Source organism: Cricetulus griseus (genome assembly GCF_003668045.3).
Source record: "Cricetulus griseus strain 17A/GY chromosome 1 unlocalized genomic scaffold, alternate assembly CriGri-PICRH-1.0 chr1_0, whole genome shotgun sequence".
In the NCBI taxonomy this organism is placed as follows: domain Eukaryota; kingdom Metazoa; phylum Chordata; class Mammalia; order Rodentia; family Cricetidae; genus Cricetulus; species Cricetulus griseus.
The window spans coordinates 136,599,254-136,626,506 of record NW_023276806.1 but is presented as its reverse complement, the minus strand read 5'-3'; the positions used below and the strand labels follow the sequence as shown (position 1 = coordinate 136,626,506).

The 27,253-nt window shown below is 41.4% G+C and overlaps 1 protein-coding gene across 1 annotated transcript in view; it reads right to left on the bottom strand.

Moving 5' to 3' along the window:
* The window catches only part of Irak3 (interleukin 1 receptor associated kinase 3), a 56,062-nt gene that overhangs the window by 9,729 nt on the left and 19,080 nt on the right, over nt 1-27,253 (bottom strand). Inside the window, exons 5-9 of the mRNA XM_027392321.2 lie at nt 26,294-26,445; nt 22,387-22,451; nt 17,322-17,436; nt 16,381-16,499; nt 237-435 (exon numbers count right to left, since the gene is read on the bottom strand). Coding sequence (XP_027248122.1) covers nt 237-435; nt 16,381-16,499; nt 17,322-17,436; nt 22,387-22,451; nt 26,294-26,445 — 650 coding nt within the window. The remainder of the gene's footprint in view (nt 1-236; nt 436-16,380; nt 16,500-17,321; nt 17,437-22,386; nt 22,452-26,293; nt 26,446-27,253) is intronic.

Sequence of the window (27,253 nt, the reverse complement as noted above, 5' to 3'; positions counted from 1 at the left end):
CCACCAGCCATAAAATTATTTTGTTGCTACTTCATGACTGTAACTTTGCTACTGTTATGAAGCATAACATAAATATCTGATACTCAGGATATCTGATATGTAACCCCGTGAAAGGGTCATTTGACTCCAGAGGGGTCATGACCCACAGGTTGAGAACCACTGCTCTGAGGATTTGGCATTTAGCACTATCTTGGCAGTGGATTCTCTTACTTAGCTAACCAGTGGGTGACACTCACAATTCCAAAGCTGTAGACATCAGTTTTAACAGAAAGTCTTCCCTGTCTGATGAATTCTTCTGGCAAGTACCACAGATGTTTCCTGCCGCTGCCGGTCATATTTATGGTAGCACTCTGATGTTCTAGGTGGGATCGGAAGTGTGCCATGGCAAAATCAGTTAGTTTGGGCTGGAACTCATCATCCAGAAGTATGTTTGCACTAGAAGTAAGAGCAAAGACAAACAGGACAAGAGATCACAGAGGCATTTAGTGAAATAAAATGTGACCGGTTAATTCAGAACACTGATAAGATAAAGGCAAACATAAACATCCATGAATGAGTGAGCATTCTAAAGTTTTTCTTAAAGTATAAACATGGGCTGGAGAGATGGCTCAGCAGTTAAGAGCATTGGCTTCTCTTCCAGAGGAACGGGGTTCAATTCCCAGCACCCACATGGTGGCTCACAACTCCAATTGTCTGTGACGCTAGTTCTAGGGGACCAGACACCCTCACACAGACATACATGCAAGCAAAACACTAATGCACATAAAATAAAATAAAACTTGGAATATAAACATGAATTTGTATGAAGTCTTAGATAAAAGCTGAGCCATGAACAGTGGCTATTTCAGATTTCGAGACATGCATGGATGCTGGTTCAACCAGACAAACTAAAGTTAAGCACAGCAGCTTGCTTGTGCTCTTCTGAATGAGACCACGAGCTTGGTTTTAAACAGCTAATAATGGAATTGTTGCATGCAGAGAGATATGTTATGGAATGCTGGGCTTACTAGAGATGCTACTCTAGAATACCTTGAGGCATCTTTGGTGGACCCTACTTTAATAGTAGTCCCTCCTCACAGTCCTATCTCTCTAGGTTTCATTCTGGTTTTGAGACTCATCTGCAGAAGCAAAAGCAGAGTGCATTGAGTCCATTTGGGGAGTTGTTACATTAAAAGCAATCATTTCACATTTTGCAAGAATAAAAGTGTTGGTTTATTTTATGCTTCAAAAGCCTGCCATGGGAACAACAGGAAAAGAGAAGCCAAAAGGGACATGCATTTCACACTGCAGGGTCCCTTTCTCTGATTCTGAGACCCTCAGTTCTGTCTTCTTGCATTTGAGGCAAGGAAAAAGAGCAACAGAACTGGTAACACTGCAACACTGTTCTGGGAATAGGAAATCCATTGGCTGCCTGGTACGGTCTGACACATGGTAGCAAGAATGGAGACTGGTAACCAGTCAAAAGACAGCAGCGGATGCTACTAGGGTGGGGTGCTGCTAGAGTGGTTGCTGGCCATGAGCAAGTGACCTTTCATTTCAGTTTTGCTTAGGGCTCTTGAGAGCTTGTTTGTGTTCTGAAGCTGAAACGTTTCTACTTAACTTGTTCACCCAAATGTCAAGGTATGGAGGTTATGGTACTTTGCACTGTTACTAAATGTGGTAGTGGCCACTGGGTAAGATGCTCTTAAGCCTGAACAAACACCGAATCTTACAAATGTCCCAAAGTCTCTGCTGTCCCTGAACGAGTACACAAAGAGGCAGGGCTACTTCTGAATTGAGAGCCTCCAGAGAAAGAGATGGCTCAGAGGCCATGTTGAAATTCGTTCCTATGTCAAGTATTGGTTCCATGTTCATAACTAAGTTCTCAGTCCAGACTTTGCCTAGGGTCAAGTTGACAACAGATAAAACAAACAGATGCCCCAGGGTCCTTTAAGGTTAAAAACATGTTTTAAACATTGACTTTTCCCTCCACAGAGTGGAAAAAAAACTGGAAAGCGCAAAGAGCCAACCTTATGTCCTGTCTCTTTGCTGTGGTCTTTCCATTTATGGGGGAAGAAGCCAGGAGATGTATCCCTAAGATTTGTGTCAATGAGCATAGTCCTTAACTTTCTCCCTGTCTGTCTTTTCTCAAGTATCCAGCAGCTGCCAGAGCCAGCCTCTGTCTCACGTGGCCCAACTCTGTGCCATTCGTTACCCATTCTTTCATTTTCTCACTCAGAGAACAGGGTAGAGAGAGCATCCTGCCATTTCTCTGAAGAAGTGCAGCAGATGAGAGTCAGATTCTACTTTCTCTCCAGCGCTGGGTAGGAAATCACAACACGATTAAATTTCCCACAGGTGCACACTTCACTTGCTCAAATCTGAGACTTCTGGACCCGCTCTGATGCTTCTAGAATTTGGGGGAATATGAATGCAGGAGTTTTCCAGCTGGGCAGGAGATGAAAGGGGACAAAAACAACCTCCAACTCTCGTGGCAGCACTCATGTGAGGCAGGAAAGGGCAGAGAGTGAAGTCTGGAAGACCTTGGATAAAGGCTGCAAACTTCAAATATAAAAGAAACCAACAGGAAGAGGGAAGAGTAGAAATCTTCTACCCTCTGTCAAGTAAATCCCTGACACAGGCCCATTCACAGAGACACTCCAGTGTGTCTGAGGGTGACCTATGGCCTATTAAAATATTAAAACACCCACTCCTGGGTAGAGATTTAAGATGCCGAAGGGACATGTGATGCATGAAGATGTATGTTGAATTACATGTAGCATAGTATTCCCAAGAAAACCCACTGCATGGAAATAAGCTAAGAAGCCCATTCCACAAGACATAAAACCCCTACTCTGCATGACAGTTGTTGGAGACACTAACCTTTCCCGCTGCCCCAGCCTGCTTCCTCTCTTGGAAATGTCTTCTTTGCATACACTGCCTACATTGCTGTCCACGAGTCTTTGTCTAGTTTCGTGTTCCCAGACATAAGGTGGTGGAACCCCTCCAGAAGTGCCCAGCAAACCCTCATATGCACTGTCATCATGAGTTCCTGCCCGTCCTGTTTCTGCTACTCTGGGAGCCGCTTCTGCATGCCCTCGCCTAGGGGAAGAAAAACTGAATACCACATTTTCAACGTCTCCCCCCACCCCAGTTCTCCAGAAAACTTGATATCCTGATTAATATGTTAGGCCTTAAGAATGCCAAAGCTGAAGCTGAATCTAAACGGCACACAGGAACCCGTGTGTGTGTGTGTGTGTGTGTGTGTGTGTGTGTGTGTGTGTATGCATATGTATATCTATAAATACATAAAGTGGTATCAGACTGGGGAGGGGTGTCAGCAAGAATAAAAAAGAAATCCATAATCAATGGGTGGTGGTGGTACGAGCCTTTAATTCCAGCACTCGTGAGTCAGAGGCAGGTGGATCTCTGTGAGTTCAAGGCCAGCCTGGTCTACAGCATGAGTTCCAGAACAGCCTCCAAAGCTACACACAGAAACCCTGTTACGAAAAACCAAAATGAAATCTATAATCTAAACCATTTACTTGACCTGCTGCAAGACAAGTAGAAGCCAACAGCAAATGGTGAGTCACATGTCTTCCAGAGGTAGGCAGAGATGAGCTGGGTGACCACAAACCCTGTTACCCAATAAACCCACCGAGGACATGGGGTCACTGAGAGGTCAGCAGTCAGACAGGATTATTTGAGGATGCTGCACTTACACATTGAATAATGACATCTGGTGAAAAGGCAAGTTCTTACCAGCAGACCTTAGTGTAGAGCATAAATTCTGAAACGAGTGATTTATTTAGTTCTAAATAAAGGTTAAGAGAGCTGAGAGAGAGAAATGTTCGGTTTTAGCAAAGTGGGGATTGCAAAAAGCCCTTCGACAATCAATTTCTCCTCTAATTCTTTCCCCTGCTTCAGCCTTAAATGGACTCTTTAAACATAAAGTGCCTTCAGCTACCATGCAGGTCAACAGAGTAAGTTTATTCTGTGGTGTGAAATGGACTGACAAAATGAAGACTACATGAGAGAGCTGAAATTATAGTGAGACAATGAAAAAGGGCAGCCGGCTGATAATTATGGCAGCTAAAGAGGCAGACAGTGAAGCAGGTTTGGTCCTCATGCCCTAGCTCATGTTTCTACTAACCTTTCCCTGCTCTTTACGGGTATTTGCTATAACAGAGAGGCCAGCGTGACTTTAAATAGTTCTTTAAATAAATTGCCCCACATCCCCTGACTGAGGATGTGGGGCAATTCTATACAGGTGGCAAATTTGTACTAACTTGGGAGTAATGACTTACTATCTGTACTAAGACAAGTTTCCATGAAGCTGTTTTTGAGGGACTGGATTCCCCAAGCAACACTACTTTATAGTGAGAACAACTTTCTGGGCTCATCAGTAAGTTTCCTAGTTTAGTTGAAGTGGTTAGACCTTAAAAATGAAGATGATGTATAGAGATTAAAACTGAAGATGATTTATAGAGATTAAAAGGAAGATTATGTATAGAGATTAAAAGGATTATATAGATTAAAATGGAGATCATGTATAGAGATTAAGATGGAAGATGATGTATAGAGTTTAAAACAGAAGATGATGCATAGAGATTAAAACAGAAGATGATTTATAGAGATTAAGGCACAGGATTTGGATTTAAATAAGAGGGTCATGTGTGACACAGTCGAAGAGAATTTATCTTTAACAACATTATGCATATTTAAAGGGGCTCATTTTAGCTTTAGGCAAGTGCCTGTCCATCCTCAGGAAAGGTGGGGATTCCACTCAGTTGGTCTCAGACATAAAGAAGATCCAACAACTTCTCAAAGACGTCCTAAGGCCAAAGAGTTAGTTAACTAAGAAATTGCCCACATTCTGGAAACAGGTTCTTCAACAACTTAGTGCCTACAACCCCTAAACGTCTTCACCATTGTGTATTTTCCCTATGTGCATGCTCCATACCCTATAAAGCCCTCTACCACAGCCGAGTCACTCTCATTTCTCCATCCCCATTCAGAGGCAGCCATCTTGTACACACACATACCTCCCCAATAGATCTCTTGTGTGAGGTCTGTTACGTGGTGTGTGTTTTTTGTGGCGTTCCCTGGCCCTATTGCAACTTTTACCACAAAACCCTTTCACAAAGGACATGTACTGTCCATGGCATGGCAGTTATAACCCCAAGACCCACTCCCCAGATAGCCTGCCTTCCCTCAGATGTAGAAAAATCCAGTTTTCCCAGACTCACTGGCTTCGGGGAGAGTTGTAGACTCTCATACAACTTCGCACACAAGAGCACATATGTTTTCCAAACAAAGAATGGTACAAGCCTCAAACTGTGTTTCCCTGATCGGGATGGGCCTGTTGGTTGACAGGTTCCAGAACTGAGGCAAGGAGCAGGCAGGCGAGGGGAGGAGTGAGCCAAGAAGTAGCCATCTTGTAGCCTGACTGACTAGAATGCTTCATTATTTATACAAAATTCAGGAAACATGTTGTTCCTAAACACAGATCATATCACTTTTGTTTCCGGACATGTGTTTAACTTTTTCTCTTACACGTCTGGGGTCATAAGTTTAATCATTATTGATAAACTGTGACAGAACAGAGTTATCATCTACAATCATTTTCCCTCAAGTTTTGTCTTCATTGATAAACAGTTGTCTTTGATAGCATTTTTACTTGTCAATTCCCATAACCCAATTTTTAAGAATCTAGAGGCATACAATAGCTCGTTCTCAGGATGCCAGCCTTTGTGGCTTCAAGGACGCTAGACAGAAAGAAAATCTTCAAGCCAACCTGGGCAGGTTGCCATGTCCCCAGAAGTGTATTATTAACTATTAATGGTCTGAGTGGCAATTGTCAAATAGGCCCAAGAAAAATCTTTAGGCCAAAGCTATAGCAATTATCATTCAATTTATGACATAGTTTAATGTTTATATTATTTATAAAATTTGTTTATATGTCTCATCCTGGCATTGTCTGCTCCTTGGTCTTATGGCACTACAGTGGTTCTGCAATAGCTAACATTTCTAAGAAAGGAAGGTCCTGACAACCTCATTCTTTTATTATCGTTCTTCATCATTCTTTGCTCATAAATATAAGTCCCTGTGTAGGACAGAGGTAACCAGCTAATCTAATTTTGTTACTGTATATGCCACATAATTTCTGAGTGTATAGTGGGAAGAGGATTGTAATCTGATCTGCCACCAACTCATAGCCCACCGATTCTTGGTGACCTTTTTAAGTTTAGTTTGTTTCAATAATCTTGTTCCCGAGTAAGTACAGGGGCAGATGTCTTAAGAAGATCTCATAAACTCATAAAGAGATCTCTGACTTCCTTATGCACACAGAAATCTCCAAGGTGTAAGAAAGACCTTCAAGTAGATAAGGATATGTCTGTAAAAAGGGGGAGCATGCACAGGACTTTTCTGGGGGAAGCTTGGGAGCAATATTCCCGGGAGAAGGCATAAGTGATTCATAAGAAATTTTTCATCAATCCAATATCCCCAAACTGTACAAATATTAAACGTCCCCCAAGTATGCAACATGCAGAGATCAAAACCAAAAGTGGTATAGCAGCCATCATTCAGCTCAGCTTTGCTGGATCTTTGTCAAGCAGCTGTGCTGGCTTTATGACCATTCCCATTCCTGTCAGATACGACTGCACCATTTCCCCATTGCATTGCGAAGCTCTCTGTATCTGCATTGCATTTGTGCAGGCTTTAGAAAAAGAATGGACGTTTGTTTATGCTTTACAGGTGTGTGAGTCTCAGCATCCTGCACCAAGGCCCAGCGCTGGTCCTTTTAATGCCCAACTTTAGGACTTGAACTGCCTCAGTTTCCATATAGGTAAGAAGGTCTGACAATGCTTGTTAGGTAAGAAGATGCCAGCTGATTTATAGATAGAGAAGGCCTCAAAATGCACCTTGAAGGATGTGGACTGTCCACTGTTGATTCCACCCATTATCATATCTCAAATCCCAAAAAGTACAGTTGAGTGTCCCAAGGAGTGTTCAAGAACCCTGTTTGAGCAACAATGAAATGGAGGATTACAGGTTGGCGCTGGAAACCTGACACCCAGAGAGGTTAATTAATTTCCAGGAATCGGCTGAGTTCTATATTATTTTAAGAGAAGTCCTCAACAAATTTAATTAAAGTAATACTTCTAGGTGAATTAAGACAATGGAGGAGAAAAAAATTGCTGTTATTTCTTGTACCTGCATGCACATATCTATACATATAAATTAATGAGTGCCTGTGGGAGCTTACATTAGTTACTTTTATGTTGCTCTGATAAAACACCTTGACCATAATGAGCTACTTATGAAAGAAAAAGTTTGTTTTGGTCTAAGATTCCAGAGCGGTAAGAGCTATCTCCAGAGAGAGGCACGGCTGGAAGGCACAGAGGCAAGGGCAGGAAGTTGACAGATGGCATTTCCACCATAAAAACAACACAGACAGAGAAAACCAGAAGTAGGGTAAAGCAATATAGTCTCAAAACCCACCCTCAGTGACATATTTCCTCCAGCAAAAATATCTAATAGCATCACTAATGGGGAACCAAGTGATCAAACTCCCAAGAGTATGGGGAGCATTTCTCATGGTACCTAAAGATAATGTTGGCAACAAAAATTGTTAAGAGAAATGCTGATTTTTGCAGTATCTAATTGTTTGGAATCCTGTAGGAAAACAATGAACATATGTGGATATCATAAAGGAGAAAGGGGATAGGAAGAAATGGTCTGAGGAAAATCATTTTTATCTAGGATGGTTCTGAAAGATAAAGTTAGTTATTCTAAAAGGACAAAGGGGAGGGAGAAAAATGGCTAAAGAATCAATCCATCAAGCAGAGCCTTCATTTCCTGCAGACCTAGATGTCCTGTTAAACACTAAGCAGAATTCCAGCCTTGACAAGTCTACAGCCATCAGCTGACTTGCCCAGGATGACCAGGATAGGGGCAAAGGGCTGAGTTCTCAAGTAAGAGTGTCCTGATGGCTGAGGTACCAACCTGTGCTTGTCTATCCAGTCAACCTGTGCCTGTCTATCCAGTCAACCTGTGCCTGTCTATCCAGTCAACCTGTGCCTGTCTATCCAGTCAAACTGTGCCTGTCTATCCAGTCAACCTGTGCCTGTCGATCCAGTCAACCTGTGCCTGTCTATCCAGTCACCTGGACCCCACCTCACACTTACAGACCTTCATGTGAGACATGCTGTGCATACTCACTCCTCACTCGATCACTCACTCACTCACTCACTCACTCACTCACTCACTCACGTCTGAAACAGCCCTGTCTAGCCTTCTTGCTTCCTTTCTTTAATTCAGAACCCTGTTTTACAAATGAAATACCAGCCTAGTACCGGAGCTTAGAGGACTCATTAGAAACACTCATTAAGGTTACATCCTTGATTTGGAGCCAACAGCAGGAATGAGTATCTGGGATGAAAATACTGCCAGTAAAAATGCATTTCAACTTAAATTTGTCTGTCTATGTGAAAGCGATGAAGTCTTCTAAGGGATGGATGGAAATATCAAAGTTGTCACTTTCAGATGCTTTTATGAGATCCTGTAATTCAAAAACATCTTCATTTTCCAAAGGAGAACCTGAATCTTTTGCCGAGACTGCAGACCATACTCCGGATTCTTTCTTTAGATCCTTTCCTTCTCAGCTCCCACCATCTGGGAGTGAGTTTTGTTTTTATAACACTCTCTTAAAGAGTTCAAATTACTAAGATATTTTTGGGCTAAATGACTTGCTGAAAATACCTTTGAAATGTGGGCTTTGCTTCCTCCCGTAGGCGTTTTTCAGCTGTGCACTAGATAGTGTCCTTCTTAGAAAGACACTTACTCTCTCTGCTGGAACAAGCCATATTGACAGTGTAGATGTCCAGACCTATTCTCTCTTCCAAAGCAAGCTGCCTCCCCAAGAATCTCCCCAAGAATCTGACATCAACATTTCTCAAATCCCATGTCTGCTGATGAATCCACTGGCTCCTGGAAATCCCAGGCTTTAAATTCCCTAACAAGAGCATGGTTACTGGGGATACACAGATATGGAAGGTCATCTCCCTTTTCACATCTGTAGCCATGTGACAGGCAAATCACAGACCTCTCTGAGCCTCAGCTTTTCTGTCAGCGGGAGGTGACAAAGATCACACCTATCCTCAGCATTAACAAGGATTAACAAGTATTTCCATGGCAGTTTATGTGAGCTCTAAAATCCTTGGCTTTAACTCCACAATCCTCCTGCAGTCTATCCACCATCCTTCACGGGTAAGTATTTACCAATGCTATGGGACAAACTTGTTGGGTAATATTAAAGAATGTGTTACATTCTTTTATGCTGTGGAATATTGGCTTAATGATGTAAAGATGTGTTGTATTCTTTTACATCTCACTTGTTTAACTCTGTAAAGCTCTGTTGCTTTGTCTGTCTAAAACACCTGATTGGTCTAATGAAGAGCTGAATGGCCAATAGTTAAGCAGGAAAAAAGGGTAGATGGGGCCGGCAGGCAGAGAGGATAAATAGAGAAGAGACTGAGAAGAGTGTGGTGGAAGAAAAGAAAAAGGAGAAGAGGACACTGGGACCAGTCACACAGTCACACTGCCAACCACCAGCCATGGAGTAAGAAGAAAAGAAAGATATGTAGAATAGAGAAAGTTAAAAGCAAAAGATAGACAGGATAATTTAAGTCAAGAAAAGCTGGCTAGATATAAGCCAAGCTAAGTCTGGGCATTGACAACTAAGAATAAACCTCTGTGTATTTATTTGGGAGCTGACTAGTGGGACTCCAAAGAGCAAAGAGTTAAAAAAAAAAAAAAAAAACAACCACACAAACTGCATATTACTGTCTCAGGGTGAACTTTGTGCTGCTCCCCTCCAACAGCCTCCTCATCTTATTTTTACCCAAATCCTCCATGTGCCACCAGAATCACTTCAGCCACAAGGTTTCCACTGATCTCTCTGAAGCCCAGTGTGCCTTCTGCTTCTCATTTCCCACAGGACACCTGAGTTATGCCATTTGCTACTTAATAGAGTCCACCTTCTATTGTTTACATAATCATAATGCCGAGCCCATAGATGACTCCGAACATTTATTTATATAGTCATTTTCTCCAGAGGACTTGAAACCCACAAGTAGTTGTTGATTGCTGAGCATGGGAATGACAAATATATGACCCAAGTACTGTCCCACATCTGCCCACATTACTGTCAGACATCATTAATTGAGTTCCAAAAGCACTCAGCCAAGATTTGCTTTCCACCCTGTACTTGGGAAGTCATTGCTAATCAATCAAAGATAGAATGAGCTAAACTAATTTGTCATGGTTGCTATAGGACACTGTTTCTTTGACTTATTATTTGCAATGTAGCTAAATAGTAGAGCCAGGACGAAAACTTACACCTGGCATTTCCATGTTGGGTACTGACTTGGTTTACAACAATTAACTGACTCCAATCAACACAAGAACTTCAATCAAGATAAGGATTTCAACCTGGACCCTCAATCAAGCATCTCCCACCAGACACGGACTGGATATAACCCATTCAGGACTTTCACTACACTAACATCTTTCCCACAGGACCCCACTAGGATGTTGTCATCCCAGTTCAGCAAGAAGTAGCTTGGAGAATACTACACCCCCTTTCCCCACTGTTGACACCTAGTTAGGGCTAGTTTCCTATTGCTTAAGGTTGGGTTTGGAAGGAGGTGTTCAAGCTTGGACATCTCTTTCAGATGAATTTAAGGTTTAGTTGGAATAGATATAGTTAAGATGTGACATTAGTAGATTATAACTTCTTGAAATTCACCCTTATGATTGTTAATGATAGATAATCTACACTGTTAAGTTTTAATCCTCTTTTAGACTAAAAGAGGAATTGCAGGGGGAAATGCTGGCCACGCACACTTGGAGGCTGACACAGGTGATGCTGACCATGCACACTTGGGCATGGTCAGAATGATGTAGTAAGGCTTTATATATGAGGGTTGCACCCATGCAGCTCTCTCTGTTCCCTCACCTGCCTGGTTATACAGGACTGGCTCCATCGAGTGAGTACTTTCCTAATAAACCATCTGCTTTTCAAACTATCTCTGACTCCATTGCAATCCACATTCATTTTACTTTTAAAAAGTTGCTGTGGTCATGGTGTCTCTTCACAGCAATAGAAACCCTACTAACACACATATATTATAATATATAACATGAAATATAATCATATCACATTATATGAGTATATATTAGTATCATTTTTATGTACCTGTGTAACTTACTTAAGCCTTAATGACTTGTCTAGATTTTCCAGTTCTGCTTTTATCTTTAAGAGTCCTAAATGGAAATGCAAATCAAAACAACTCTGAGATACCATCTTACTCCTGTCAGAATGGCTAAAATGAAAAATACCAATGACAGTTTATGCTGGAGAGGATGTGGAGAAAGAAGAAGCACTCCTCCACTGCTGGTGGGAGTGCCAACTTGTACAGCCACTGTGGAAATCAGTATGGCAACTCCTCAAGAAAATGGTAATCAGTCTACTACAAGATCCAGCAATTCCACTCTAGGCATATACCCAAAAGAAGCACATTCATACAACAAAGACATCTGTTCAACCCTGTTCATAGCAGCACTATTGTAATAGCCAGAAACTGGAAGCAGCCTAGATGCCCCTCAACCGAAGAATGCATAGAGAAAATGTGGTACATTTACACAATGGAGTACTACTCAGCAGAAAAAAAAGCAATGGAATCTTGAAATTTGCAGGAAAATGGATGGAACTCAAAGAAACCATTCAGAGCAAGGTAACCCAATCACAAAAAGACAAACATGATATGTACTCACCCATATGTGGATCTGCTTTATAATACATAGTAGTGACCGTGCTTTATCAGAGCTGTTTTTAATGATGTTGCTCAGAATGGTTTCCTTCCAGATGATGATTGAGAAGCTAATTTAAAAAAAAATGGTGCCAGGTACCACAAGAGTAACAGAACTGTGCTGTTTTCTGGGATTTTGTTTTTTACTTTTTGTTGTTTTTTCTTTTTAAATGGAGTGTGCTGGATGTCTCTACAATTTTGCTCAAATGACTGCAGAACCTGGAAAAGCTGTTGCTGCTATTGATGCATAACATATTGCTATTATTGGTCTTCTTATATAAATATAAATATATATGTATATATATACATATATAAAAAAGAGTCCTAAATGTGTAAGATATTGAAGCCTTTAATAGTAGAATTAATTCTAGACAATGGAACTTCTTAATGTTAGTTGGTTTGAGAGTGAAAGGCTGATGACAAATTGTTGGGGGTTTGTCCTAAAAAAAGTATTTTTGTTTTGTTATTTATTTATTTTTGAGGCAAGGGCTCACTATGTAGCCCTGGCTGTCCTTGCATGAAGTAAGATCAGGCTGGCCTTGAACTCGAGGAGCTCTTCCTGCCTCTACTTCCTGGTATGAAAGGCATGTACCATCATACCCAGGATAAAATTAGCTTTAGTTTTAGAGTATAATATAATTCTGAAACATTTTTAAAGTTGGATCATGTGTTTTTATTAGGAAGTATTAAGTATGCAAAGGATTGGACTTCATTATAAAATTTTTCTAAATGTAAATGATCTATTTCAATCACATATACTGCAATGACTAGCCCTTCCACCTCCCAAGTTTGGTTTCTCTTCCTAAAGAGCCCTGCTTGTATTTTCATATCTTTTTTTTTTTCGAGACAGGGTTTCTCTGTGTAGCTTTGGAGCCTATCCTGGCACTCGCTCTGGAGACCAGGCTGGCCTCGAACTCACAGAGATCCGCCTGCCTCTGCCTCCCAAGTGCTGGGATTAAAGGCGTGTGCCACCAATGCCCGACAAAGAAAAGAAACTTTTTTTTTTGGTTTTTTGAGACAGGGTTTCTCTGTGGCTTTGGAGGCTGTCCTGGAACTAGCTCTTGTAGACCAGGATGGTCTCGAACTCACAGAGATCTGCCTGCCTCTGCCTCCTGAGTGCTGGGATTAAAGGCGTGCGCCACCAACGCCCGGCTCATATGTTTTTTAAAATATAGATTTAACACATGAGACAAAACATAGCATAGTTATCTTTCTTAGTCTTAGCTTAAATTTGCTTTTTAAAGATAAAATGGAAGAAAATCATAGTCATTACAAAACATGAGCCATAGTGACAAAGCCTTGCTGATATTTTGGTAGGCTTCACTTCTAATATTTTTAAAAAATAAATTCGCAGTACTACAATGTTATAATTATGTGCTATGTAATCCTTAGCTTTGGCTTTTTCTAACTAATCTCACTTTATATTCATTGTGCTGAGTGGTTTCATGATACTGATATTAATCAATGTCAATGTTGCTAATAAAGTCTGTGATCCATTAGTCTCAAGTTCAATACAGAAAGGGAAACAAAGATTATCCATTTTTTACTATTGTCCAACACAGATCTTTGAGTCAACTGTCAAGAACACATATGGCTTCCCTGCTAGAAGCTGTCCTTCCTAATTATGGCTTTTCAAACTGTATGCCAAAGACAGGAGAGTTGGTGACTTTGGACCCTTCTGAGAACAATGGGCAAAGAATCAGCAAGGTCTACATTCTGAGTGAAGGAAAGGAGTCCCTTACGAGAGCGGGAAGGTGACCTAGGTCAGCCAACTGACATTTGGCCAAGACTCCTTTGGACAGGTGCAGTTACCATCTGACAGGTGTTTGGTGACCCAAATGAACCCAACTGGTCTCATTCCAATTCCTAGATCACAGGTGTGCCTATGGCTAAGTAAGCAGGAGCTGCCTATAGCTGAAGTTGGCACTAGTTAATACCTTTGCTGGCAGTTCAGCAGAAAGGCTATGAGTAGGTGGCTATGAAGGCGTTTGATTTGTTCTGGAACAGGCAGGGATGGTGATAAAACCGTGTGAAAGCATGACTCCCAAACATGTGTCCACAGCACTGGAATTTCACTCTTGGACACATGTCTGTGTGCATGTAGGAGGCACGGAGGCCAACACTAGTGTATCCTGGAATGTTAAACACACATGGTTGTTCCTTCAGACGAAGGGACATATAACCTGTTATCCTCCCAGAATGCTGGGAGAGGGTATGGTTAATAATCTGGTGGCATTTGCACTATCTGTGTGACAGGGGACCATACCAGATCCTCACCCAGACCTGGCTTTCTTAGTCAATCTATAGAACCCATCTTAATGGCAGATGTGACACGTACTTTACAAGGTGTTTCAATGTAGTCATATCTGATCTCTATTTAGCTTACTTTGTTCCTCAAGATTCTCAGGGTGATTTATGTAAGTTTTTTGTGAACACGAGATCGAGTTAATTATCACCAGGAAAGTTTTTGTCAAATTGTGCCACACTTAAATATACCTAAAATAACCCCACCCTGTCAGACTCCTGAAGCTTGAACCAACACCAGCTACTTAGCCATGTCGAACGAAATTGCCTTCTTGTCTCCCATGGATCATTACTCTACTGGCCCTGGAGGTACAGAGACCCCTGCAGGTGCAGTCTTTGGGTGGACTACGTTAGAATCCTCAGGCTCCAGAAAAACAGCCATGGTAGTCAGTTTCCTCTCACTCACAAAATACTAGAGAGAAACAATTTACAAAGAATAAAGATTTACTCTGACTCATGGTTTCAGTCCATAGCTGGCTGGTCCCATGACTTTGGGTCTGTGGCAGGAAACTGCATCATTGTATGGAGGTACAGCAGAAGAGGTCTGTTCTCCCCATGGTGGCTGAGAAGGTCCAGAAAGGTCGAGGGCCCTAACATCCCCTTCAAGGAGATACTCACAATGACCTAACTTCCGGTTCACTTCCTAAATGTGCCAACCTGTACTAATAGGACCACTGTAGGGATCACATATTCAGTACAGAAGCCTTTGAGAGTTATTTCTTTTGAGGGAGGTAGTTATGTTTGTTTGAGACAGGGTTTCTCTGTGTAACTGCCATAGCTGTCCTCACTCTGTAGATCAGGCTATTCTTGAACATACAGAGGTCTGCCTGCCTCTGTCTCCAGAATGTTGGAGTTAAAGGCATGCACCACCACTGCCCAGCAGGGGAGGTGTTTAGGAGGATATCATTCTGCATCTCATACTGGCTGCAAACCCATAGCAATCTTCCTTCCTGGGCCTCCCAAGTGCTAGGATGAGCCACCGACATGCTAGGCTCTTTCACATACACTTACGATCCAAACCCTAACAGCCAGATAGGGAACAGCCATCAGGCCCTCCCATAACTAAAAAGTAAATATGTGATCAGCTGTCTTTCCAACTCAAGTGTCACCTCTCCCACGACACTTTGTTCTTACTAGTCTCTCATCATCTGTCTGTCTGTCTGTCTGTCTGTCGGCTGTCTGTCTGTCTATTACCTACTGGGGATTCTGTCTAGCTGGGCTATTACACAACTTTATAGTTCCACATAGCCAGGCAAGTACCTGGGCTATTGCCTTGGAAGCTCCAGCTTCCTGTTATCTTCTGAGACTATGGAAGAGACTCCAGGATTTTTCTACTCCCTTGTGTCTTCAGTCTCTCCATTCAGTTTACTGAATCAAAGAAACCAAATATGTGGGTAGAGAAAAGGAAGACCGCAGAACTGAGCAGGTGGAGAGGTCGTCAGTCTATTGTGGCTGTGGAGGCTCTAACTGATGTCATGGAAAAGCTGCAGAAGCTGTGATGGCTTTTCAAAGATATCAATAAATCAGGCACAGCGCACAGTGCTTGCCCTGTGGCTTGTCCTGGAGCAGGGCTATAACGTGAGTACAGCCCTTCTCCCGTGCACAGTTCCAGGTGGAGACTTGATTGTTCTGTTGTGAGCTAGCATGGACTCACCCTCCAAGCTAGGGAGCACAAACCTTCACACTAGGGAGCATAGTTCCAGGTAGAGACTTGGTTGTTCTGTTGTGAGCCAGCACCAGTTCACCTTCCATGCTCGGGAGCAAAAGCATACCTAGGAGCTGGGTAGCAATGGATGGAAGCATAGGGCACAGCTACAGGAGAAGAGTCGGCCTAAGAGAGATCTGAAATAGGAGAGGCAGGAAAAGTTTTTTGCTTTGTTGTCCTCCCACCTCCTAGCTCAGACTTCCCTGATGTTTACATCAGAAAACCTTAGAAACCGGCCAGAACTTCCTCTTAAATTGTGACCTAAAGGACCACATAACTTCTCTAAGCCTCAGCTTTTCTCTCTGAAAAAGGCTAATACAATGCGGTTTTTAGAAATCTGGTGAATGCATTTTCATTGAGGAAGAAGGTAAGAATTTTAATACTTAGACGAGAGTTCTCATTACACTCATATACATTCCAGGAAGAGTACTGTTTGAAGAGGATGGGGTTTTTGAGTCACTTACCTGTGGTGCTGAAAGAGGCTGTGGTGGAACCTAAGGTTCCCAAATCATTTACCTGGAAATATTGCCACAGATGACTGAGCATGGCTGAGTGTTGTGCAAGTATCGTATGGCTTTGGATATTCCTATTAATACACCGATTCGGATGTGCCAGGAAAGTGGGGCCGTATTATTCTACAAACAAACAAACAAACAAAAATCAAGAGGAGTTGGTTTGGCTGTGTTTTCTTAGTGCAAATTACCTATATATCCTCTATGTGGGTGCAGGCTACCATAGTGGTAGATGGCAAGGTGGAGTGAAAGGTGAATCAATATTACAGTTTGCTACAACCTGTTTTTAATTCCAAATGGGTTTTCCTCATGGTTCTAGGGAAGTGGTTCTCAGCCTGTGGGATGTGACCCCCACGGGATTCACCTATCAGATATCCTGCATATCAGATATTTGCATTACAATTCATAACAGTAGCAACATTACAGTTATGAAGCAGCAATTAAATAACGTTATGATTGGGGGTCAGCACAGCATGAGGAACTGCATTAAAGGGTCACAGCATTAGGAATGTTGAGAACCACTAGCCTAGGGAAATACCCAACAATTTTTAACATTAGTTTAGTCAAACTGTAGCCAGTGGGCTGAAAGAACAGTCCAGCAGTAGGATCCTTGCTTAACATGCATAAGACCCTGGTTTTGGCTAGCCCAGTCCTGTGCCTGCCTAAATGCTACATGCTGAGAGAAGTCGAGACTCACTGTTATAAACTCACTTATAAATATTTGGCAATATTACTCAGAACCCAGTAACTCATGTTTTCAGGCAGCCATCTAGGAGTAAGAATCAATTTCCAGAGAGGTCCTCTGCTTCCCTGGGGAACCATTTCTGAATATCCCCCCATGTGTGTGTTCACCTCACCTGCCAGCTCCCTCCAGTGTCAACAGTTCCCCTTTACTCCAGGCTTTATCAGACCAAATGACCCAAGTGAATGCTATCCCCAACTTACTGTACACTGTAGTCTGTCAAAAAGCGTCCCGTTACTCATATACGGATGAACCAGGCAGAGCTTCTCCATTTCGGTGAAATATGCAGCCAACTCTAGTATGTGGGGATGACGGAACCTTGAACCAGAAGGTTTGAAACCATCAAATCCATCACTCAAATAGAAGGTGGATGAGACTCTGATTAGGAACAGTGGGAAACAGTTCTCACGGGAGACTAAGTTAGGCCTAGAGACAAGTAGTTTCATTGGAAGTTCCATCGAGTGCTAGCTCCACCCCTTTTAGCTGACTGCTGGCATGTAAATAAAAACAATAAAAGGCGGGACATTTAAGGAAGCGTTGATTTTTAAAGTTAGGGATACTGAGAACTTCCTACAAAAAGGAAACATGGTTCCATCTTCAGTTATTTTTGCTGATATAAAACAGTGACATATCTTTATTTTATTAAGCAAATAATGACGATGCAACTGAGATCTGTCTGGTTAAGGATACGAAGCAAGTAAGTCACAAATTCACAGGGTTAGAGAAGACTGTCTTCACTCATCTATTAACAGGCCTTTGCTACATCAGGTCCTGGGTGAAACCCAGCAGGAAAGAGCTAGTTGAGTCTTTACAAAGCTTGCATTGTTATCTAAAATCCACACAATAGTAGCTTGAAGTATAAAACTATGACACTGACCTTGAATTACAGATTTCTACATTAATATACTATGTAACTCTTGGGCTTTTGCTCCAATCAGTTATTGACCAATTAACCAGAATAAACGATAACCTTTGGATGCCTTTGCTTTCTGGAGATCAATACACTCCAGGTGTGATGATTAATCATTACTGTTGACTTGATTAGATTAGAATAAACATGGGGAAAGCACTGCTTGTGGGCAGCACCATCTCAAGGACTAGAGTCCAGAAACGAAGGAAAAAGACAAGGCAAGAAGACAGCAAGAACTCATCTCTGTGTGCTTCCTGACTGTGAACTCAAAAAGGCCAGCCACCCTGCAGTCCTACCACCTCGACTTCCTGCTGTGATGGATTGTACTCTCAAACCAGAGCCAGAACAAACCTTCAATTATTTAAGTCCTTCTTTGTCAGGTGTCTTGTCACAGCAGCAACTAAAGTACTAACGCCCCAGGTAACTGCAAAATGTGAAATATGCAAAGACTATGAGCTCAGTTTAATATACTGAATACATACTACATCTTGGGCATGGTTGGGAACATTAAAATAAATGAGGCTGTAAAAAATGTTCTACTTATAAAGGTCTATAATTTGCTTCTTTTGTAGCAAATTTCCTACAAACCCAACAAATATACTCTCTTACATACACATGTATAGATTTACAATTTGTATATATTTATCTGATATTACAGGGGTGGTGGTGACTACTTTATCTCTCTTGCCTCAAAAGAGCCAACGTTTGTGTGTGTACATCTGTATCTATAAACACATACACAAATAACATGGAAAGACTCTCATTTTAAAACATGTCAAAAACAAGATGCCTACTCTTTATTATGATTCAGATTGTGCAATGGAAAAGAGTGGGCTAGTAATAAATTGAGGAGGTATGTCAAGCTGCTTAAGCAGATAATCTGTACCACTGGCTGGCTGGTTTCCCTGCAACCTAAAATAATGCAGAGAGAAACATCTTTTGGAAAGCAGTAGGTAGAAGACATCACAGAGGCAAGGCATTCCATGATTCTCAGTTCTCTTATTTTTATTTTTTTTAATTTTATTTTATTTTATGCAAGTGTGTTTTGCCTGCAAGTATGTGTTTGATGCCTGTAGAGGCCAGAAGAGGGAACCAGATCCCCTAGAACTGGAGTCATCATAGATGACTATGAGCTAACATGTAGAGCTGGAAATCAAACCTGGGTCCTCTGCAAGAGCACCTGGTGCTCTTAACTGCGGAACCATTTCTCCAACCCCACAATTCACTTAGTTTTCAACATTTGGTCAAGTAGAAAAAAAAACTGGCTTGTTCAGGTGTCAGTGAGGAATGAACATAGAAAGGCAGTTGGAATTACTTCTTTTGAGTCTATAAACTCATGCTGCCTAGCAATTTTTAAGTCCACAAGAATTTTAAGTTATATAGACCAAGATCAGGAAATCTGATACTAATTGAAATCAATTCAGAAAAAATTTCTAAATGGCCACCATTGGCAAAACAATACAAGTCTACATGGCGAGACACAGCAGACAGACTTGAAGAATGCACAAACCTGGGCTCATGTCCTTGTCTTTATATCAGCTGTGTAAAGGCAGCCAGGTTATTTCAACTCTCTGAGAAGGTGTCTGTAACTATATTCAGGAATTGAGACACCTACATCTTGCCAGGTGTGGTTGCCCACACCTTTAATCCCAGCACTCACGAGGCAGAGGCAGGCAGATCTCTGAGTTCCATCCCAGTCTGGTCTATAGAGCAAGTTCCAGGGCAACCAAGGCTACATAGAGAAACCCAGTCTCCAAAACAAAACCAACCAAACAAGCAAACAAATGGAAAAAATAGTTCTAATGTATTAAAAAAGAAAAGAAAGCTCAAAGTTATGTTGGTAGGGAGGTGAAGGCAGAGAGGGTAGATCTGAGAGGAGTGAGGGAATAGCAGTAAACACCATCAAAGACTTTTATGAACTCTCAGAGACTTCAAATATTATTTTTATAAGACTATATCCCCTGATAAAGTAGAATTATATCCTTGGGATTCAAGAATGGCACCACATGTACAAAGTGACCAATAATATGCCACATTATCCAAGTGAAAGTAAAAATGTCACGTGATCATCTCAACAGATGCAGGAAAAGCATTTATCAAATTAGAAGCCCTTTAAGATAGAATTCTCAATGAATTGTGGAGAGAATGCACCTCAATACAATAAATGCTATTTACCACAAACTCATAACTAATAACAACTCACCAGGACAAGTGTATTTTCCTTAAGGAGAGGGAATGTAGCATTGCACTGCAAATCCAAGCTAGAGCAAGTAGGCAGAAGAAGAAGAAGACGAAGAAGACGAAGAAGAAGAAGACAAAGAAGAAGACGACGACGACGAAGAAGAAGAAGAAGAAGAAGAAGAAGAAGAAGAAGAAGAAGAAGAAGAAGAAGAAGAAGAAGAAGAAGAAGAAAGAGGAGAAGAAAGGAAGGCATCTGAGGTAGGAAGGAGACAGATAAATTGTCTCATTTTGCTTGTTACATGATCTCATTTGTAGAAAACCCAAAAGACTTTAAAAAAAAAAAGAACAAAAAAACCAGCTAGAACTAATGAATTCACGATATTCTCCCAATACAAAATCAGCACATAAAATTAATGTTATTTCTCTATATTCACAATGAGCTACCTGAATAAAGAATGAGAAAAATTGTCTGTTCCTAAGGCATCAGGAAGAATAAAATACTAAGGAATAAATTTACCACAAACTCATAATTAATAAACTCACAAACTCATAATCACAGAGATAAATGATCTGTACACTTAAAACTACATTGGTAAGAGAATTACAGACACAAGCAATTGGGAGCATACATCTAGCATTGTGCATTGCAAGAATTAATCCTGTCAAATTGTCCAAGTTACCCAAAGTAAGCCGCAGATTTGATGTTATCCCTAACAAAACTGCAACATTTTTTCACTACAAGAGAAATCCTAAAACCCATATGAAACCATGAAAGACTTCAAACAGTCAATGTAATGTGAGAAAGCCGAGCCCCCATTTCAAGTAGCAACACAATGCTTTAGTAATCAAATCAGGATGCTTTGGCAGAAAGCAGCTCCGCCTACTAGTGGCACCGAATGGAGGCTCCAGAAATAACCCAATCCGTACGTATATCATTGACTAAAACCCTGACTAGGAGGTGAAAAATGTACAAAGGGGAAAGAAACATCTCTTCAACAAATGGTACTAGGGAAAGAGATCGGGTGAAAAAATGAGTCTTAAAACACATACAAAAATCCGACATGATTGATGCATCAGAAATTTAAATAAAAGATCTGACAGCATTCGGGCCCTAAAACAAAATTTCTTTAACATCGGCATTTGAAATATTCTTTTTTTTTTCTTTTTTGACATTATGCAGCATTCTTGGGTTAAAAGAGATGAGACATTTAAACCTCTCAACAGAAGAAAGGTAACCTTAGAATAGAACATGACAACAAGAAGCAGAGTGAATCATGTGCTATGTCACCTTTTGTGTGGAAGAATGAAAATAAGGAGCCAAAATGTATTTGTGCGTGTGTGACAGACTTCCAGGAGTATATACAAAAGGCTGGTAATGAGATTGCCTTTGAAAAAAAAGAAGAAATCAGCGGGGTAGTGGGAAAAGATACTTTCGAAATTTATCTCTTGTGCTTCCCAGATTTTGAGATGTCCGAATCTTACCTTCATAAACAAACAAGTGAAACTGTAAAAATCTATTATTACAATTTCTGGATTGAATGCACTTTATCAGCAACTATTAGCTTCTAATTCTAGTCCCTGGCCCTGGCTATAAAAGGGATAGGATGTAGCATAATGCTTCTCTCCTTACTTTCCTCTTCTCCCCATCTCATATATCTGCTCCTTCTATTTGGGAGGAGAGGTGAGTTCCCCCATGTTAGAGGCCTCCAGTGGGGAAGGCTGCACAGCTGCACTTATAGAGAAGTTACATAAAAATGAAGCCATTTAAATTCGTCATTCCGGGACTCCCAGATTCATGAATGAATTCCCAGGAAAATCATACGCACGTCAAAAGCCCTTGATTTCCTTGTCTAAAACTCTCTTTCTGAAGAGAGTCACTCGGATGAAACAGTCTCTCAGCTGAAACATCTCTGGGGAAGGGGACACGATTGTCATGCTAAAATCACTGTGCAGCAGTATTAGTCACACACAATTTAACCTGCTTCCTTGCGACGATTTCTTGTTTCAATATGCCCAAATGAATCATGGAAGTGCTCTATTTTGAAATTTCTTTTAGGGGATACACCAAAGCAGATGTCAAAAGTGTACCCAATGTTCTTAACATCCAACCCACACTAATTAAATGCCAGCCATGCCAAACACTGCTGTAAGATCCAAGATGAACAAAATGAACTCACAGGAGTAAAACTTCCAGTTCTGATAGAAATCTCTTCCAGTGCTTCTTAAACAGCATTTTTTTCTCCTGAATGGCATAAAAGAAAGAAAAAGAAAAGGATTTAGGAGCTAGCTCTCTACTTCTGAGAGTCTTTGTCTAGGGGGAGTTTCCCTGTTTGAAAGAATTGAGCCCCCACCCTCAAGATTCCCCGGGGAGAGAATCCTTAGCATTCCTCAGATTTTCCAAAACATTTTAACTTCCAAACAAGACTTAAAACCATTACTCTTGAGTTGAAAGTTTTCCTGCAATCTGCCATGTTGCAAATCACATATTCAAATGGACCAATTATAGACATTTACATAAATTCTAAAGTATTATGTATTCATGGGGAATTCCACAATGATAGCAACTCCTCACTGATCACACACACACACACACACACACACACACACACACACACACACACACACACACACGTTACCTGTGTTCTTTGGAAACTTCCACTGTTTTAGCAATTAAGAGTCGGCTCATTTGCATATGGCCATTTAAATTTATTTTTGCATTAATTTTGAAAAGATGTGCCTGCTATCAAAGGAAATTATAACTTCTTACTACAAAGTTTCAAATCTAGACAAGTGGTGCAGGACTTTAATTTCACTGTTCAGGGGGCAGATGCATCTCTGTGAGATTCAGGTTCGCCTGGATCTACACAATAGACCTGTCCAGTCATCATGACCACCACCATCTTCACCACCACCACCACCATCATCACCACCACCATCATCACCACCACCATTATCATCATCATCACCATCATCTAGCCAAAATCTAGGCATATGGGTATTGAATAAATTAATAACTTCAACAAAGTTGTCTGAGCACTTGGGTAGTAGATGGATGGTCTTGGTGTCTTCAATGTTGTATCACTATACATTCCTGGATCTCAAGCTCCTTGCTTCAACCATTAAAATGTTACATTAAGATGCTCCTAGGTCCTAGCTAGAAGGTCTTCATTTGCAACTTGCTAGAAAATCAACTGTTTAGAGCTCTATTGCCATAGAAATCCGAGGGGAATTCTGGATACCACTGTCCAAGTTGAATTAAAAGCAATTAACCTGGGTGGCTAATCATTTCCAAGGACTACTTCATCACAGCCCACATTTTTTAAGTCTATATTGAGGAAAGTGAGGTCACTCCCTTGTACTTACTGATTTTCAGCCACAAGTTTTTTTGTTTGTTTGTTATCAGTTTTAATTTATGAAACAAAGACACCCTGGCTGTTTCTCTGCAAAGCTGGCACTTCTGAACAAAACACTTCATGTTTTGGGCACAGCTAAGGAACACTAGCCCTCCCACTGAGCTGCTTCCCAGACCTGCCAAATCTAAACCAACAATTGTAAGATGATGTCCAGGTGACTGGGAGTACAATAGAGTTGAGAAGCACAGATCTGAACACCTGATAAATGCTCCACTTTGGGTCCTTTGAGAAAAATCATTAAAGGAACTATCCCAATGTTTCTAAATGCATTCCTTTAGAAAAGTATATAGTTAATTAAGGGGCGTTGGCATGATTATGTCTTCCATTTGCCTGTGTGTGTTGGGTAAAACAAAAAAAAGGGGGGATGGTGTAAAAAGGTGGGAGGGGGCAAAAGCCCTGTACTTCCACTTGCTGTCTTAAGAGGGAGCTATACTGTAGGACCACCAGGTACAACAGGACTTTATACTGCTAAATTCTTGAAAATGACCTGTATGACCTTTCTTTAAACCACTCATCAAACACCCATTGAGCAAGTACTAATGATAACCCTGTAATAAGACTCTGGGATACACAAAGAGATGAGAGTTCTCAAGAGAAAGTCTGTTACTCCGGTTGGAAGTGCAGTTGAAGACTTTGTTATGAGGCAATGAGGCAGTGATGCTGTGGCTAAGTCAGGTCACTGAAGTCACGCTAGACGGTGGGATGCAACCAAGAAAGGAGAAAAAGGAGACCTAGTGGCAAGAACATGCACTCCAAAGTCAGTCTAGTGAAAAACTCCAAAAGAGCGTGCACATTTGGTAGCAGCTGCAGAGAGAAGACTGGAGAGATCCTTCAGAGAGGTGGCCGTAGAGTTCAGCCCTAAGTGTATGCCAGTGGGGCCAATGACTTGTTGACAGTTAAAAAAAAAAAACTGGCTTCAACTGTGTCCCAAGAGCCAATATTCTAACATTTTGAATGGTTTTACAATCCGATTATCTTCAGTAGATAGACGATCTCAGGATTCTCAATGTGTCTGTATGAGATTACTGATACAAAATGGAATTTAAGGGCATTGAAGAACTCACTTAATTACATAAAAGTATCTGACACATAAGCTACAAGCAGGAATCAGTCTAGACTCCATCTGTTCTGTACCTCCCAGTCCTCGCCACCAGTAACTATGTTTGGTCCATTTCATTTTACTCCCTCTTACCTCCCCCAGTGACTTTGCCTTAGCTTATGTAACAGTTCTCAACACCAGTTACATGTTGAAAACTTTTACAAAAAAAGTTTTGTGTCTCAGCAATGACCATCAATACCTGATAACCCTGAGGGCACAGTAGTGGATACTTGGCTATAATTGGACTTGAGACCCAGTCAACAAAGAGAGGGAAATCAAGCCCAGTCCTGGAAACCTAGCCAACTGCCCAGGGATAATGTGTCAAAGCTCTTGAAGGAGAACCTACAACCATCACTTTACCAAATCAGTATAATCCTTGACTACATTCTAGATATTTGTCCTTACACCCACAGTTAAGTATAGTTCTCGCCCCTCATCAAGGAAACTTCTCTTTCCGACAGATGAAGACCATTATAGAAAAACTCAGTCAAAATGCAAAGCCCAGTTCCAAAGGATACATCTACAAAACAATTACTGCACTCAAGGCTCAAGAAACATTTAGCAGTTAGGAGCACATACTGCCCTTGCAGAGGACCAGAATTTGGTTCCCAAAGTCAATGTCTACTGGGCAGCTCACAACTGCCTAAGGCTCCAGATGAGGTGGCTCCAAAGCCTCTGGCCTCCTCAGGCAGACCTGTGCACATGCACACACACACACAAATATATATATTAGGTATAGGGCCTGGTTAGACCACTGGGGCTGTATTCTAGAAGGCTATGCCCTGGCCCTGCCCTCCCCGTGCCCCTTTCTTGGCCATCATGACCTGAGCAGCTGTCCTCTAGTCAGTCTACTATAGTGTTCTGTCTCACCACAGGCCAGAGCACAAGAGCACCAACTGAGCTTGGACTGAAACCCATCCAGCTGTAGTCAGAAAAGCCTTTCCGTCTTCAACTTAACTCTTGCAGGTATCTGTGGCAGCGATGGAAATCGGACAGTCCTAGCAGAGGCTCTTCTTCCTCGTCTTCCTGAGCTCTGATTTAAAAAACATCTATAAACATGCTCACCCGTAGCATATATAGCTCTGAGGTTGTGGGAGTGGACACTACTGGGACTAAGCAAGTGAGCATGATCTGATCCCCCCCCTTTTTTTTTTAAAGAAAAGGTCACATTGTGTAGTCTTAGCTTGCCTAGAAATTTCTTTGTAGACCAGGCTGGCTTTGAGCTCACAGAGATCTGCTTGCCTCTGCCTCCCTGCTCTGGAGATTAAAGCCATAATGCCCAGTCAATCTGATTTTCATTAAAGTTCCCGGGCCATGAATGGCTTTTTGAAAAACCTTTCTCATGCAACACATCTGCAGATGAGAGGTTTTGCTTCTCCTTTAAGACAGGCATTCTTATCTTAGTCATTTCTCAGCCTCAACCCCACCCCAAGGTCATACATCTCATTTGCATTTGTGAAATTTTATTTTCAAACACACACCCTTTCAATGTTAGTGAAAAAAGGCACATTTTAATATGAAATAGGAGCAAATAAGTGGGATTGATGTCCATTATAGTAATTCATTCCATACCTGTTTAAATAATTTAACAGCATATGTTTGGTTTTGAATCTCCACTTTGTATACTTCAAATATCTCCCCTTCTCCGATTAGGAAGTCTTTGTGGAAATGGTTGGTTCCTTCTATGATATTTTGGAAGCTGATAGAGGGTTTGTGCAGTATTCCTTAGGAGGGAAGAAAGGGGGAGACAATGAGCCATCTCTTCTCTTCTAAGAACCAACATCACTGTTACAAGTAGGGCGTATATACTGAAAACACATCATCAGGGCAGAAGGCTGAGAGCAAGTCCCAGGAGGCCACGATGAAGCCCACAAGTGTCCTCTGGGCATTTGCTTGAGTCTGGCTCTCATCCCTCAATACAGCATGGGGCTTCTGAGCTATATGAATGGCAGTATGATTTTTATCTTCAAAGAGGTTAACCGAAGAAGCTTAGCTATGGCCATGAATCGAGAAATCGGTTTGTCCCTTCAGTCGATGTCTTGCTTTTGACCTAGTGGACTCTCGGGATGACTAAACAGTGCTCCCCCAGCATTGCTAATAGAGAAGCTTTTTGTCAGCCACAGCCTCTAACCACCTAGCTGGTTTCCTCAGAGTAAGTGAAGATCACCCAGAGTAGGTGCTAGATGAAGGCATTTAAAGTAACCCAATGCAAATTTGAAAAGAGAGAGAGCCTAGAGGTACCACTCGGCTGCAGAGAGCTGGCTGAGCACTCCAGGAGTTCAAGCTCCAGAGATACAAGGATAAAAATAAAAAATAAAAAAAGCACAGCTAAAGCAGAGCCTAATTTTAACTGTGTTTCTACAAACACGATCTAAAGACATTTACGGTTTAATTTAGATATCAGCACTTAAGACTCAGAACCTGGTCTGCCTTTCCTAGCTCTCACTTTTTCAGAGAGTCTTCAAATGTGGTGGAAATGACTGCCAATGGCCTTAAGAAACCTTTAAATTTTATCAGAATGACTCTCAGGTG